General features: G+C 45.6%; 1 protein-coding gene across 1 annotated transcript in view; it reads left to right on the forward strand.

Moving 5' to 3' along the window:
* The first annotated feature begins 2,797 nt into the window (after positions 1-2,797).
* The window catches only part of CHRFAM7A (CHRNA7 (exons 5-10) and FAM7A (exons A-E) fusion), a 162,740-nt gene continuing 150,584 nt past the window's right edge, over positions 2,798-14,953 (forward strand). Inside the window, exon 1 of the mRNA XM_061594988.1 lies at positions 2,798-3,189. Coding sequence (XP_061450972.1) covers positions 3,135-3,189 — 55 coding nt within the window. The 5' untranslated portion in view covers positions 2,798-3,134. The remainder of the gene's footprint in view (positions 3,190-14,953) is intronic.

Here is a 14,953-nt window from a genome sequence, read left to right on the forward strand (position 1 = left end):
CCTTATGGGATCTTCTACTTTTAGTTTGCAGGGCTGATGGCATGGCCTCTCTTTCTTTTGCTTTTAATTAATGTGAACAGAATAAAAATGCAGCAAATAAATAAATAACAACCTAAGTTGACTGTCTTCTTTTAGAAACTCATTGTAGAAGAAATGCTGACAAGATAAACTGGGCTTCAGTCAGTTCATTGTTTAAGAGTCAAGAAAGGAATGTTTCTGAAGTTCAAACAGGTTAATATTATAATCAGGGAAGTGACACGGAAAAGAAGCAAATATTGGTCTTGTCATAAGCTGTAACTCAAATTATCCAGTGTTAAAGCATGCATATTAGAGACTTTTTTAAGTCAGATATTTATTTATCTATTTATTACTACATTTATATCCCACCTGTCCTCCAAGGAGCTCAAGGTGGTATTAATGGTTTGCCTCTCCTCCATTTTATCCTTGCAACAACCCTGTGAGGTAGGTTAGGCTGAGAGGCAGTGACTGGCCCAAGGTCACCCAGCGTTCTTCATGGCCGAGCAGAGATTTGAATCCTGGTCTCCCAGGTTCTAGTCCAGCACTCTAACCACTACACCATATATATTACATGCATAGATACCTATTTCTATATCTATCTACAGAGGCTTTTGACATTTTAGCCCAAGTATGGGGAACCTTTAGCTCCCTAGAGGTTGCTGGACTACAATTCCCATCACCCTGTGCCATTGGCCATGGTTGCTGGGGTAGATAGAGGTTGTAGTTCAGCATTGTTTATATGGTATTTTTGTTTTATTGTATATTTTATTGTATATTTTGTACGTTACTTTGATATTTTATATGAATTGCCATCTACCTTAGTGTTTATTCATAAAAACAAACTTTAAGTTGTTTTTATGATGATGTAAGCAGGTTTTTTTTTTATGATGATGATGTGAGCAGTTCCCAGGTCCTTTCTTTGTTGCGAGGCTCTGGGGGTGAGCTGTGTTTGGGTCCTGGCTCTCACCCATAGGGTGTGTATGTTAGAAGCAGAAGGGATTGATATCGGGTTTATTTAATAGTAATCTATATTGGTGCTACACTTGTATATGTATTATTGTGTATTTTTGTAACATTTGTTGTTTCTGCTTATTTTGTGTTACTTTATATTTTGTAGTGTTATAGGATGAAAGTATGATTACTTCTGTATCTTCTTGTCATTTCTATGGTTGTAAACTGCCTTGAGTGCAGTGATGTAGAAAGGCGGCATGCAAATTAAAAATTAAATTAAATGAAATGAAACCTCTGGAGAGCCAAAGGTTCCTCACACCTGTCTTAGTTCATCCACAACTTCTTGTCTTCTCCGTTGGAAAATGTTTTGAAAGATCATTAATTTGGGAAGATTTTTATTTTTAAGGTAAGAAAGGCTATCTCCTTAAAAATTCATAGAAAGCTTTTGAAATGTGTTTTTGCTTATTACAGTTACCACTGCTGTGGTAAATCACATATCATATTATGTTATCTCATAAGTATTGTTTGATGTGTTTAAATAAACAATATTTTTATAAACAGCTTACAAGTAATTTGATTCACATTTAATGTCTGTACAATGCCTATCATGACCCACAAGAAAATCCAGGGGTATTTTCTTTATGGGTAATTTCATACACATTCAGGTGAATACAGTATAAGCAACTCAGGGTTTGCTTAATAACTGGGTTGTGATATCCATAAGAAACACACTGCAATGTCTGGATTCACTGCTCACAACTGTAAAAATGTAATCTTAAGGAAGATCAAACTGCCCAAATAGCCAGGGATATGAATTGGAGGGCTCTCTGATGTATGTCTGCTGTGTCCGGAAAGTTTGTTAATACGAGGAGAATGTACCAGACACATGCTCAGAGACACCTTGTCCTAGCATTCTTTCCTTCCAGACATAAGTCTCTGGCATGGAAAACAGGGTTGCTATTATTCTTTAAAACTCTGTTTTTATGTTTTAAAAAATCTTCATTTGTTTTATGTCACAACTGAAGCAGGTACATAAAAAGCTAAGGTGAACAGGAGCAACCTATATAAATACATTCAAAGGAAGAAACAGGCCAAAAAACCTTCTTTTTAAAAAATGTTTTTAAAGACGTTTTGTTTTAATATGTTTTTAATGGTTGTTGTGTTCTAATATATTTTAAAGTCTGTTTTTATGACGATTTAAAGAGTTTTTAGTGCTTCTGTTTGCCGCCCTGGGCTCCTTCTGGGAGAAAGGGCGGGATATAAATCAAATCAAATCAATCAGTCAGTCAATCAACCGGATCATCTATGCCTATTTACGCTTACTGGAAAGCAAGTCCCACTGTTATATCAGTGCGACTGACTCACACTCACAGCCTCGGTGGGAAGTGGAATGGGATCACAGGCTGAAACTATGAAACCTTGCAGGACTTTGCGCTCTGACTCGGAAGTAAGCCTCAAACGTCTCCAACGGAGCTTCCTCCGTTCTAGGGAAGCCTGTGCCTGCCATGTGCGCCTAGTTCCGCGGTGAACCCGGATTCCCCATGGCAGAAGAGTATCTTCCTCCCGGTTGGGATGGACCGAGACAGCCAGCAGGGAAACGCCGCTGCTGCAGAAGCGCCGCTGCCTTCAGGCAAGCTCTGGCGTCGGGAAGGGGCTGAGCGAGCCAAGCCAGAAGGGACGAGAAGTAAGTGGATGGCTGGGAGGTAGAGAGGAGGCGGGGGCCCGCCTGGGCGCTCCCCCTATAAAGCTGGCTCTGCCCCGACTGGGGAGCTGCATTTTCCCCCTGCCGCCGCTGCTGCAGGAGTAGCTGGCTCTTGGCAACTGATGCTCGTCACCCGTGGATCTACTCGGAAGGAGGGAAATCCATCACGTGGGGAGAGGCGGAGGAGGCGGAGGCGGCGGCGGCGGCAGGCAGGCACAGGCAGGCGAGTCGCATTCCAGCGCCGCGGCTGAGCCGGCAGCTGGCGAAGGAGAGAACCGGAGATTAGTCCTGAGAGGAGGAGGAGCCTCCAGGAAGGGGCTGCAAGCGGGGCTCCCCGGGTCCGTGGCAAACTCCCGCCAGCCTCCTCGCTTCCTCTTGCGAAAGCGCCACCGCTCTGGGACCGCAGTCCGAACTGAGGGCTTCTGACTCTGGGGAAACACGCCGCTGGGTAGGGGCTCACGGGATGGGGATCCGGGAGCTGTCCGTGGTGCTGATAATCGCCGGGGGACTTGTGCACGGTGAGTCGCTTCCTTCAGCGCCTCAATGCCAGCAAAGAGCTGTCCTTGGTACTGCAAGCGAGAGTTTGCTGGGCGGGCTCAGCAGTGTCCTACCAGGACTTTTGATCTGAGCCGCACACATTTCACAGGCATTTCTCTTCCCCGCCCATCTCCTGCTTAATCTGGATGATCCAGATGCAGTTTGGATGGAGGAGAGGGGGGGGTGGTCTCCTCTGAGCATGTGGAGAGCGTATTTCCTTTTCCCGCTGACTATTTCCCATGCATTTTGGTATTTGTGCGAGAGGAGGGCTTACAGATCTGAGGGTGTCCTTTGATGATATTTATATTTATGTAAGGTATGCATTTTAAGACACTTAGGGCCTGCCTTTTAGTAGGATTTTCAAGGCAGCTGCCAAACAAAAACACAGTAATGACGAAAGCAATACATTAAGATTGTTAATGACAAAAGTAATGGAAGATTAAACAAGCAAAACCAGGATAAAGTGTGGCTTGTGTTCAGTGTGCATGCCTTTGAATCTGGTTTGCATGCCTGTTAAACCAATCTCTCCAGGTAAAGCCTAGAATTGGCTCACCTGATCATTGCAGAGCATCAGGAAGGCACTGAAGACACCAGTAGATAGGTAAGGGATTTGGGATATGAGGGTTCCTAGTTCAGCTTGGAGTTCCTTAGGAGCTTGAGAACACTAGAGCTAAAACAACAGATAGAGTCTTGTGGCACTTTCAAGTCTAATACATTTATTATGGTATAAGCTTTCATGGACCAGAGTTTACTTAATCAGATGCATGGAGTATATATACACATGGCATTGGGAGTGGGTGGGTTGTAAACAGGGAAATGAAATGCAGAAAAGTACAAACAGTGATAATTACATAATTAGCATTAATAAATCACAAAAACACTTGTTGGTAACACAGGCAGCCTGACACTGGTAAGCCAATTAACACATACATTGTTGTAAAAATCCTTAGTTTTGGTTCACACCACAAATGTGTATATACCATGTGTATATATGCCTGAGAAATGAAGATCTCACTCCATGCATCTGATGAAGTAGCCTGTAGTCCATGAAAGCTTATGCCACAATAATTTTGTTAGTCTTTAAGCTGCCACAAGACTCTTTCTTGTTTTTGCTGCAAGAAACTAGCACTACATGAGAGCTAAAACAATTCTTTTGGCTTTGGGGAAACTGAAAGGAAACTGTCCTGGCTGGCAGACTTTCAAATGAATACTCTTCTAATTTGATTTTTTAAAATAAATTCCTAATAATAAATACAATTGAATTTTGGGAATTTTTTAAAATAAAGGATTAAAGAGCACAGTTAAATGTTTTAAGCCCCTTTGATTTTCCTTGGAGAGATTTGCTTAACTGCCTGCAAAAGTACATCATGCCCAAGGTGTAAAAAGCTTGGCTTTAGCAAATAGATACTAAGGCTGCAATCTTATATTTGAGACCAGTGGGGGCTGATGGCTCCATGTCAGTGGGGCAGAGGAATCCGCTCTGAGCTTCAGTTCAAACTTCCAAGGAGCTGCCTCCTTGGAAGTTTGGACTAAAACCCAGAGTGGATTGCACTACCCCAGTGACATTGAGCCACCAGCCACCACTGTTTGAGAGAAAAGTCCCATTGAATTCAATAGGACTTGCTTCTGAGTAGACATGGCTTGTGCTGTGAAGCTGCAAACCTGTATTTACTGACCTGAGAAGTCCAGCTGAATTCAACAGGGCGTACTTCTGAGTAGAGATTCATAGGAATGCACTGTTAGTGCTACTGTTTGAAAATTAATATCAAAGAGTAAAGAATTTAGACTGCAATCCAATACATGTCTACTCAGAAGTAAACTCCATTGGTTGAATGGGTCTTACTCCCAGGTAAGTGTGTATTGGATTGAAGCCTTAGTTTCTAAAAAAAACCAGTATCCCTCAAAGCTGAATTTCAAAGTGATTTACAAAGATATAACTGGTTCCTTCCTATCACTTACATTAAACTATACAGAAATGCTATGAACTGTGTTGATTTTTACTGCTCTGTATGTGTTTGGTGAAACTATACAAAGAAACCAATATTTCAAGAGTGAAATTTGAAAATGTGGACATTAAAAAAAACCCTTAGGTGTTTGCCAGTTTTCATATTTGTATGAATCTTCATTTCAGTGCCAGTCCTCATAGCAGCTTTCCCCTCTCCTGTTTAAGTGTGCACTTTTAAAAATGGTGGCACATGAAGTGTTCTGGAGGAAACATTTTCCCATAGGAAAATCAGTGCCTGAACAGTGCACCATATCCCCTAAATAGCTGCAGGAAAGTTGTGAGGGTAAACCTCACTGTCTGTCTAAGTTGTCCACACCCAACTGGGACCAATACAACTTGCCTCATTGATATGTTTCAAGAATGACCCAAAGCCCTTGAATGAGGGCAAATCCTGACATGATATTTCTATCGATGCAAATCCATATTAGAATGCATACATTTTTGTGATGTAGCTATGGTTATGCTAGTGTCACCCATGCAGGTAAAGCAATGTGGGATTATTATTTTCTTTTGTCCCATCAGTGCACACAACATTTTGCAGAATAATAAAAGCATAAAACAGGACCGGCTCCTGCACCAATTACCTTACAATCTGAATTTCAACCGTTGGGAGGGAATAATTGTGGGAAGAAGGCAAGGGGGGAAGAGAAGGGGAGGGAGAGATGAGAGCAATAGAATGACAAATAAAATGTGTGGCCACTCATATCTTTTCCTTTTCTCTCCCCATCCATTTTTCCTTTTGTGTCATGCACTTTTGATTGTAAGCTTTGCATGCAAGCTGCTCCGGGAGCTTTTTCAGCTGACAGGCAGGGTGCAAAGGCTCGAAATAAATAAATATCATAAAATGCATACATTCCCATCCATGCATGTAGGCTTGCATGTGCAGAAATGCAATGTGAGGAACAGAGCCAGTTTACCATATACTTCTTCTTAAGGAGAGTGTGATGGACTGCCAGAGCTTACCAGTCTCGGGCTGGCCCCTTAAGTAGGCCCCAGTCTGCACCAGAGGGCAACACCCAGGCAGTGAGTCCTGAGGACATCTCATTTGGACACTGCCTGGAGACTTCACCTGTGGGAGAAGAAGGGTACCACATTTCCCCTCAGCTGCCTAGTGGTGGAGGAAGAGCCCAGCTGTTGTGGCTTCAACAGAAGGAAGTGACTGGAGGCAGGGAGGGCCTTAGAGAAAGGGAAGGAAGCTCTGTTGAGACCCAGGGAAGAGGTTGGGCAAGCTGGGTCTCTGCTGAGGCTGGACTTCACTTCCCTGGGGGAGGCCTTCCTAAGTCCTATTGGGTATGTCTGAGCAGGGGTACTGGCAGCCCGGGCTTACCTACCCTTCCTGAACCTCAGGGAGCTATTATTATTTATTAAATTTAGATCCCACCCTTCCTCTCAGAAGAAACCCAGGGCAGCGGGAAGTTGTAGGAGCCCTTAATTTAAGTTTCCCAAGGGCAGTGAGGCCAAAGGCCCCTGTTGGTGTTGTGGAAGAGCCTCCACTGGAACACTGAAGCAGCCCTGAGAAGGACAAGGTCAGCTAAAGGAGGTGGGCCTGGGAGGAAGTGAGGCCTTCAGCAGATAATGTGAAGTAACACTTCTGTAATAAAGCCCAATCTACAGTTGAATAAATGTGAGTTGGTGCCTTTACTTTGACCTCTTTGCCAGGAAGACATGATGTATCCCTTCCCCAGGGGTACGGCACAGAGAAAAATGCTAACTTGGTGAAAAGGCTAGCATCTACTGTATTGTAGACGTCTTCCAAGGGAGGGACAGTCAAAAACCATACACCGAATAGGGAATTCCATACTGCAGCCAATCTCAGTGGGCTTGCCGTCAGGGCTGATCAGCTGACTGGTTCTTCCAGCAAGCCCACTTTGGGCAGGCAATGCCGTGCTATGGACTTCTGCACTGGGAACTGTGTAGAGCAGCTGATTGCTGCGAGCTTGTTGTAAGTGCCAATCAGTTGTTTGGCTCTTATCGAAAGCCCATTTTGGGCAGGCCTTGGTTGTGCTATGAAGTTCCCAATCCCAGTCTGCTTGCTGTCACTACTGATTGGCACTGGCAGAAAGCCTTCCTTGTGAATGAACAATTGGAAGTATTGTTTCTTGCCAGCCATGTCTCCACCTGCTGCATACTTGTTGTCACATGTGATATCAGGTGTGGGACAAGTAGGAATGTAGTCGTTCAGGCTCCCAAGGGATCTTAGACCCCTTGATTTTTTGGGAGCATGGGCTCAGCAGAGTCCCTATGTCTCCAGGGTCCTTTCCTGCTGACTGGAGCCATTTCAGAGTGAAAGGAGGTGAGTTGGCCTTTGAAAAGACTCTTCTCAGTGGTGAACACACTCCATGCTGATTGGCTCCTAGGGATGTCTGTTGTGGGAGAAGCTGTGCATGGGAAGGACTGAGCAATGTGGAGATGACAATGGAAAGCAAGCAAGAGGAAGTGAAGGGAGGTAGGGAAGGGGAGAATTTGGGAAGAAGGGCGTGCTCTCTTTCTGTCTCTCTCCTGTATCATCTCCAGTTGGAACAGGTGGAACAGGATCTTATTCTCAACCCAGCAGCAAAAAAAAAAAAAAAAAAAGTGGGGGGGAGATTTATGGTTTTGTTCTAGCCCAAAGCCAGGGAGAGAAAAAGGGAAAACAAAAATATGTGTGTGTGTGATGGTGTTTCAGCTTTTAATGATGTTCTGTATATATCTGATGTGAGTTGTAAGGTGAAATGCAAATGAATATGCTTGGGGGGGAGTGAAGCCAATGGCAGAGGTTAGGCTCAATAATTTCCATGCTCAAGTTTCCTCCTAAAACTCATAAGCTCGGCCCAAATGCAGTTACTCTGAGTCTTAGTAGGACAACCAAGAAGGGAAACTCAGCAAAGGAAGTTCCTTACCTTACATCATCTCAGTTCATTAGCTCATCTATGTGCACAAGAAATAGTAGATCTAGCTGAGAAGCAGCACAGGCAGATCTGCATTGATAGTTGCAATGCATCACTAAGGGAAAGTGCTCCAAACAAAGTAAGAGACTGAAAGCTCAAGTTATTGTATAATCTTAGGAGATTGTATAATCTTAGAAGGGGGTGTAGCTGTGAGGGAATATGGTATGACTATCATGAAGGGACCCTGCACTTCTGGAGTTGCCACTATGCTACTGGGGGCCAGTGAGCATGGTTTGGGGAAAATAGCCTTGTGGGCCAAATTGGGACCCATGCCAGGCTTCATATTGCCTGTGGGATGGAGGTTCCCCATCCCTGTGGTAAGGTTGTAGTAAGGTGGAGTACCTCCCACTGTTTGGAGGATGTACATAGAGAAAGCACTTTAGGAGAAATGGACAAATAGCTTGGATCACAAAACATCTTCTCACCACTCACATTGCGTGCTAACAACTTGGAAACTTCAAATGGTCCAAAATGCAGCAGCCAGATTACTGGCTGGGGTTCCACATAGCTCTTGTATAACCCCCGTTTTAAAACAATTGCATTGGTTGCCAGTTCATTTCCAGGCCTAAATCAAGGCACTCATACTAGTGTTTAAAGCCATAAATGACACAGGGCCCGAATACCTGGAAGTTTGCCTCCTTTACTACAACCTCTCATGGGTGTTAGATCAGCAGAGGGGGTTCTCTTGGTAGGTCCACTGCCCTCAGAAGCTTGGGTGGTGGCTGCGGCCCTGGAGAGGGCATTCTCTGTGTCAGCCCTTAAGCTGTAAAACTCCCTCCCCACAGAGTTGCCTTTGGCACCTTCATTATACGGTTTTTGTCATAATGCACCTATTTACCCTGGCCAACAAGACTCCTCACACCTGGGATGGAGGCAAGGGCTTGGAGGTCACAAGGCCTGTTTTTCAGGCATGTCTCAGTTTGGCACCAGTCATTCTAGTGAACAAACATTGTAGAAGACATCTGAGGAAGTATATTGGGTCATGCAGGGGAAGGGGACCTTAGGTTTTCCCCAGAAATGTCTGAAAAATGGTGTGGACTGGAGAGAGCAGTCTGCCTTGAAGGGTTATTGTGAACTTGGAGGACTTTCTATAAAGATGATTTTCTCTTTAAAGAGGTGTGTTCAAATGCTAGGGCAGGGATAGGGAACTTGTGGCCCACCACAGTTTCTAACTCCCATCAGCCAGTCTGGCACCAGAGGTTGGCCAGGTCAAGCTCAGAAATTCTCCCAACTGGCCTGACCTGTCACCACTTCATTTAGGAGCTGAGGTTGGCCCCCATCCATGGCAGATGGCTAACCACCTAGCTCCACCCCCTGCCTCTGAGAAAGGGCCAAGGGGTTCATCTTCTTAGAACCAGCCATTCTAGGTGAGGTGACCTGGAAAATGCCTATGCTGTCACTGTGCTTTCTCATGGTGGTTAGGAAGCCTTTTTAAACAGAACTTTGAAATATCTGTAAGAAAAACCCTGAGCAAACTAAAGTGACAACACTAACATTCTCTTGGCCACCTTGCTCAGAATAACCTTTCTCAGAGCCAAGGTACCACAGAAGCATGTGTATGTGTACATACACTAGGGGCTCTGCCCTTGCTTGCTTTGCTCGCCAGCGCCACCTACTGTCACCAGAGCTCCTCCCTCCTTCCCTCTCCCCCCATGGGTCACCAATGCTCCCACCTCCCTCCTTCCAAACATTTCATGAGTGCTCCCTCTCCCTCCCACATGGGTGGCCATTGTTCCCCCTTCCCTCCCTCCCTCCCTCCCTCCCTCCCTCCCTCAGGGTTGCCAGTGCTCCCCTCCCTACCCCCATGGGTCACCAGCCAGCCCTCCCCTCTTCCCTCCATGAGTCACCAGCCCTCCCCCATGGGTCACCAGCCCTCCATCCCCTCCCCTCACCCACCCACCCATGTGTCTCTGGGTCTCCTTCCTTTCCAAACCCACCAGTGGGCCTCCCTCCCTCTCAAACTCACTGACCAACTGGCCAGGCCCAGCCAGCAGAGCTGCCACTGGGCACCTCACTTGCCACCTCTCTTGCTCACTTCTTCTTCCACTTGCCACTGGGTGCCTCCTTCACTGCTGCTGGCGGGCCCCTTGCATGCTGCTGCTCCTGCTCCCACTGCTGCTGCTGCCACTTACAACAGATGCCTTGAGCACTGCCACCACCCTGCCTTGCTTAGCTTCACCTAGCAGCATCATGTTACTTGTGAACACTTCTGCGCAGGTAGTGTAACACTTTGAAAAATATTATATGTAAGAGATATATATGGGTGAGGGAAGAGGAGAAGGAGAAGGAATGGGGGGCAATGTGGGAAGGAAGAGGAGGAGTATGGCTCTGCTGCATGCTGAAAAGAGCAGGATAGGGGGGTGGGGCTCAGTGTCCCACAGGTGGCCAGATTATGTCAAAGGCCTGAATTCTGATGCCGGCCCTACCCATCAGCCTGACCCAGCCTGACTGCAGATGGGAGATGCAGTCCAACAACATCCAGAAGGTCACAGGTTAACATCAGTGGATGGTTTGATGATGGGGAGGCACTGACCTGACCTCCTGGCAGGTGAGCTGTGGCTGCTTACTGAAAGGAGGAGGGTGCAGTGGTGGGGAGTGCAGTATGGTGCAAATGCAGTGGAAGGAGCACCAAATTTGTTCTGCTAGTGTGTTTGCACTGCACTATCCTCCCCACTGCCTCACCCTTCCTGGGACATTGAGGAAGTGCCTCCACCCCACCATGCCATCTGCTACTACAGCTTAGCTCCTCCTGTGCTAGAGGGATAACCCATGTTGCACGTTGCTTTGCATTTCTGAGCCCTTCAGAAGGGACCCTGGCAGTGAAAGAGTGGGCAGCAGGTCAGGCCAGTGGGGAAGACCACTGAGCTCTGGGGCCCTCAGCTGCTTCTTGTTGAAACCAGTGGAGCTGAAGCTGAGCAGCAGCCTTGAAGGGTTTAGGCTGGCCAGCCACTGGTGCTGGACCTGATGATGGGAGTTATTAAGAAGTTCATAATCCTTCTGGTTCAAAGGATGGTTCAAGTCCTGATGGCAGTTTAGTGTGTGCAGTTGTGCAGTGATCGGCACTGTTATTTGAAGGAAAGACATTCAAAACTGCAATCCTGAGCACACTTGCCTGTGAATAATCCCCAACGAGCACAGTGGAATTTACTTCTGAAGAAACACACATGATATCAGGGCCCCTTCTTTCAGAGCTTGGAAAAGTTACTTTTTTGAACTACAACTCCCATCAGCCCCAGCCAGCATGGCCACTGGATTGGGCTGATGGGAGTTGTAGTTCAAAAAAGTAACTTTTCCAAGCTCTGCCTTCTTTGCACATTGACTCAGAGTTAAGGCAATACTGGGCAATAGACTTGCCTGACAGCTAGCTGAATGGGTCTTGCTTCTCTGAGTGCTGTGCATAGGATTGTCTTCGATAGCTCACTGAATTCATTAGGTCCCAATGATAATGAAGTTGACATCTCCATGGGACTACCTGTTTGTTTTCCCCTAGGTGGCAAATAGCATTGCTGAAGACTGTGTTTATACAGCTAGGAGAATGGCTGTATACTATAGCCAGCGTGGATTTTTCACATTCCGCAATGTTAAATTGAAAATACCCCCATGTCATTCTAATGTTTCCCATAAGCTCATTTCAAAACAAAACCTTACCAAACTTATAGTCCTGAACTCAGAAACGCTTGCTTAACAACCTGCTAAATTTTCATGGTGATACACAAAACAGTCAGAGACAATAGAGAGTTCAAAGTCTAAAAAGAGAGGAAAAAACCCCAGAGCCCTTTTGGACTTTTTTCTCGGAGAGTTCTCATAATCTGTTGAAATTCATTAAAAACCAGCCATGTTCACAGAGTACCTGGAATCCTATTACTGACCTTGCCCCATATTCTGACTGTCATCTTCTGTAATTTAAAGGTTAAAAAATGCCTGGCTGATTTTTAATTAATTTAAGAAATTTTGCATTGAACTGAATGATAGTCGGCCATGATCAGTAAGAACCAACTGTCAGTGTTCTAAAAGCCAGGCTCCCAGCTGTTGGGCTTGCCTAATCAGGGGGCCACACCCACACCAGACTTTGATTTCACGTGAGACAGTCATGGCTTAATAATAATAATAATAATTTAATTTATGTGTCGCCTATCTGGCCAATGGCCACTCTAGGCGACGTACATCTCGGTTACAATAAAATACATCATAATAATACAATACAAACGATAAAACTATACACAATAACAGTTCAGAGTAATAGGCAATTTGTCATAGAGATTAACCCTCACCGGAAATCCCGAAGGCCTGTCTGAAGAGCCAGGTCTTCAAGGCCTGGTGGAATACATTCAGGGAAGGGGCATGCCGGAGATCGTACGGGAGGGAGTTCCAGAGAGTGGGGGCCGCCACTGAGAATACCCTCTCTCTAGTCCCCACCAACCTAGCTGTTTTAGTTGGCGGGACTGAGAGAAGGCCCTGTGCGGCTGATCTTGTCGGGCGGCATAATTGGTGGCTTCCCCCAAAGAATCCTGGCAAGTGTAGTTTGTGAAGGGTGCTGAGAGGAGACTCCTGTTCCCTTGACAGAGCTCCAGTGGGCAGAGTGGTTTAACAGTCAGCCACTCTGATTGAAACTCTGTCTGGGGAACAGGGCCTCTCCCAACAACTCTCAGAGGCATATGTTATCAAATGCTCAGAGGCACGTGTTACCAAATTCTTCCAAGCTACACAGCAAGTGGATTGGACTATGAAAGACCAACCCAAATTGTGTGTGCATTTTGACCAATTTGTAGGGCAGTCCAATATCTCAGAGAGGAGGTCAGGTCTCCTGCTCCCCTGGTGCATTCACTATAGCTGCCCAATTTCCCTGCTTTTTAAAGTTTGATAGAAATATCTGTGGGCTGTAGGTATGTTCTTAAACTACAAGGTTTTTTTGCCTATTAGTGAATTAATCAAGGAAATAGTGTGCAGGGGACTATTAAAGGAGCATGAAAGTCATGTTCTGCTCTTCCAAGAGGAGCCTCATTGGGGAGGGGAGGAATAAGAACCTAGGAAGCTGCCTTATACTGAGTTGGACCATTGGTCCAACTAGCTCTGGCCTGTCTACACTGATTGGCAGCAGTTCTCCAGGGTTTCAGACAGGAGTCTCTCCCAGCCTTAGCTGGAGATGCCAAGGACTGGACCTTCTGCAGGCAAAATAGATACTCTGTGGCGCAGAGTGGTAAGTGGCGGTAACGCAACCGAAGCTCTGCTGACGGCCGGAGTTCAATTCCAACGAAAGGAGGAAGTCGAATCTCCAGTAAAAGGGGTCGAGGTCCACTCAGCCTTCCATCCATCTGTGGTCAGTAAAATGAATACTTGGCATATGCTGGGGGGTAAAGAAAGGCCAGGGACAGAACTGGCAATCCCATCCCATATATATGGTCTGCCTAGTAAACGTCGAGAGACGTCACCCTAAGAGTCGGAAACGACTCACACTACAAGTGCAGGGACACCTTTACCTTTTTACCACTGAGTCACATAAGGGGAGGGTTTCTGTGATGGGAGGTGAAGGGTGCCTAGAGTTACCCAGTTAACTAAGGTCTCTGAAAAAACCTGCAGTCAGCTCTACCCTGGCATTAGCAGAGCTGAGAAAGATCTCTTGCAGAGCTGCTGCCAGCCCAGTTAGATTGCTGTAGGCTGTATAGACCAATGGTCTGATTTAGGACAAGGCAGCTTCATATGCACTTGTGAGAGCTGGCTCAATTTCATTTTCTCTCAGTAATGTACACATTTTCCAGACCATCTTGGATGAAGTTATTGAAGCCTTGTTGGTGATATATTAGTAGGATGAATTTCTAAGTGAAATGGATCTTGGCAGGTCATTTTGACACCAGCCAACCTTGCACTCCCACCCTTTTCCAGGCCCCTCTTTGCCAGTAATTCCCAAATTATCTCTGGCCGAAAGCATATTTTGTGTTCCCCGGTTGTTCCCACTGGAAATTGTAATGTATTCTTGGCTGCAGGAATAAGAACTCACTTGGGGGGGATCTTCATCATGTGTTTAAAGTCACTGCATCTCATTAGGCATTCATCTTTGATGCAACTCTGAATGAAATTAAGCTTTGTGTCTTTCCTGTGATGCCTGCTTTAGGATGGCCAAAGAAGGGACCTGGCCTTAAGCAGGGCGTTGCATTAAAGCAAAATTAAAAGTTTGCATCCAGGTATTGCGTCAAGACAAGCAGTATTCTGCAATCAATATGAATAATGGAAACTGAGCACATTTGCATATTTCTTTTATTTTTGCATAATCAGTCTTTGAAATGTTGCGTAAATTACTGCTTTGCATAAACTGTTACTACTTTGCATAAATTGCAGTACAATCCAATGCATGTATATGTATTCAGAAGTAAGACTGACAATATTAAAGGGGCTTACTCCCAGGAAAGTGGTCATAGAATTGTGCCTTTAAACAAGCTTAGGCTGCAACAGAAAGAGACAGAGACTGGCCCAAGAATAGTGAGCTTCAGGACTCAGTAGAGATTTGAACTTGGGTCTCCCCACTCGAATCACTATACAACACTGCCTCTTATTACTCCCATTGAGCAGATACCAGGCTGAGAGGATTGCATGAGGCAGTCTTTCCAAACCTAGTGCCCTCCAGATGTGTTGGACTACAACTTGCATCAGCCCCAGCCAACACTGGGGTTGATGAGAGTTGTTAGGCCACAACACCTGGAGGACTCCAGTTTGGTGAAGGCTGACCTAAGGTTACCTGCTGAGTACTTGGCAGAGCTGAGATTTAAAAGGGGTCTTTTTGGCTCACACACACACAGGTTAGCCCTTGCATGTCAGCAG

This window comes from Rhineura floridana, chromosome 14, assembly GCF_030035675.1.
Source record: "Rhineura floridana isolate rRhiFlo1 chromosome 14, rRhiFlo1.hap2, whole genome shotgun sequence".
NCBI lineage: Eukaryota > Metazoa > Chordata > Lepidosauria > Squamata > Rhineuridae > Rhineura > Rhineura floridana.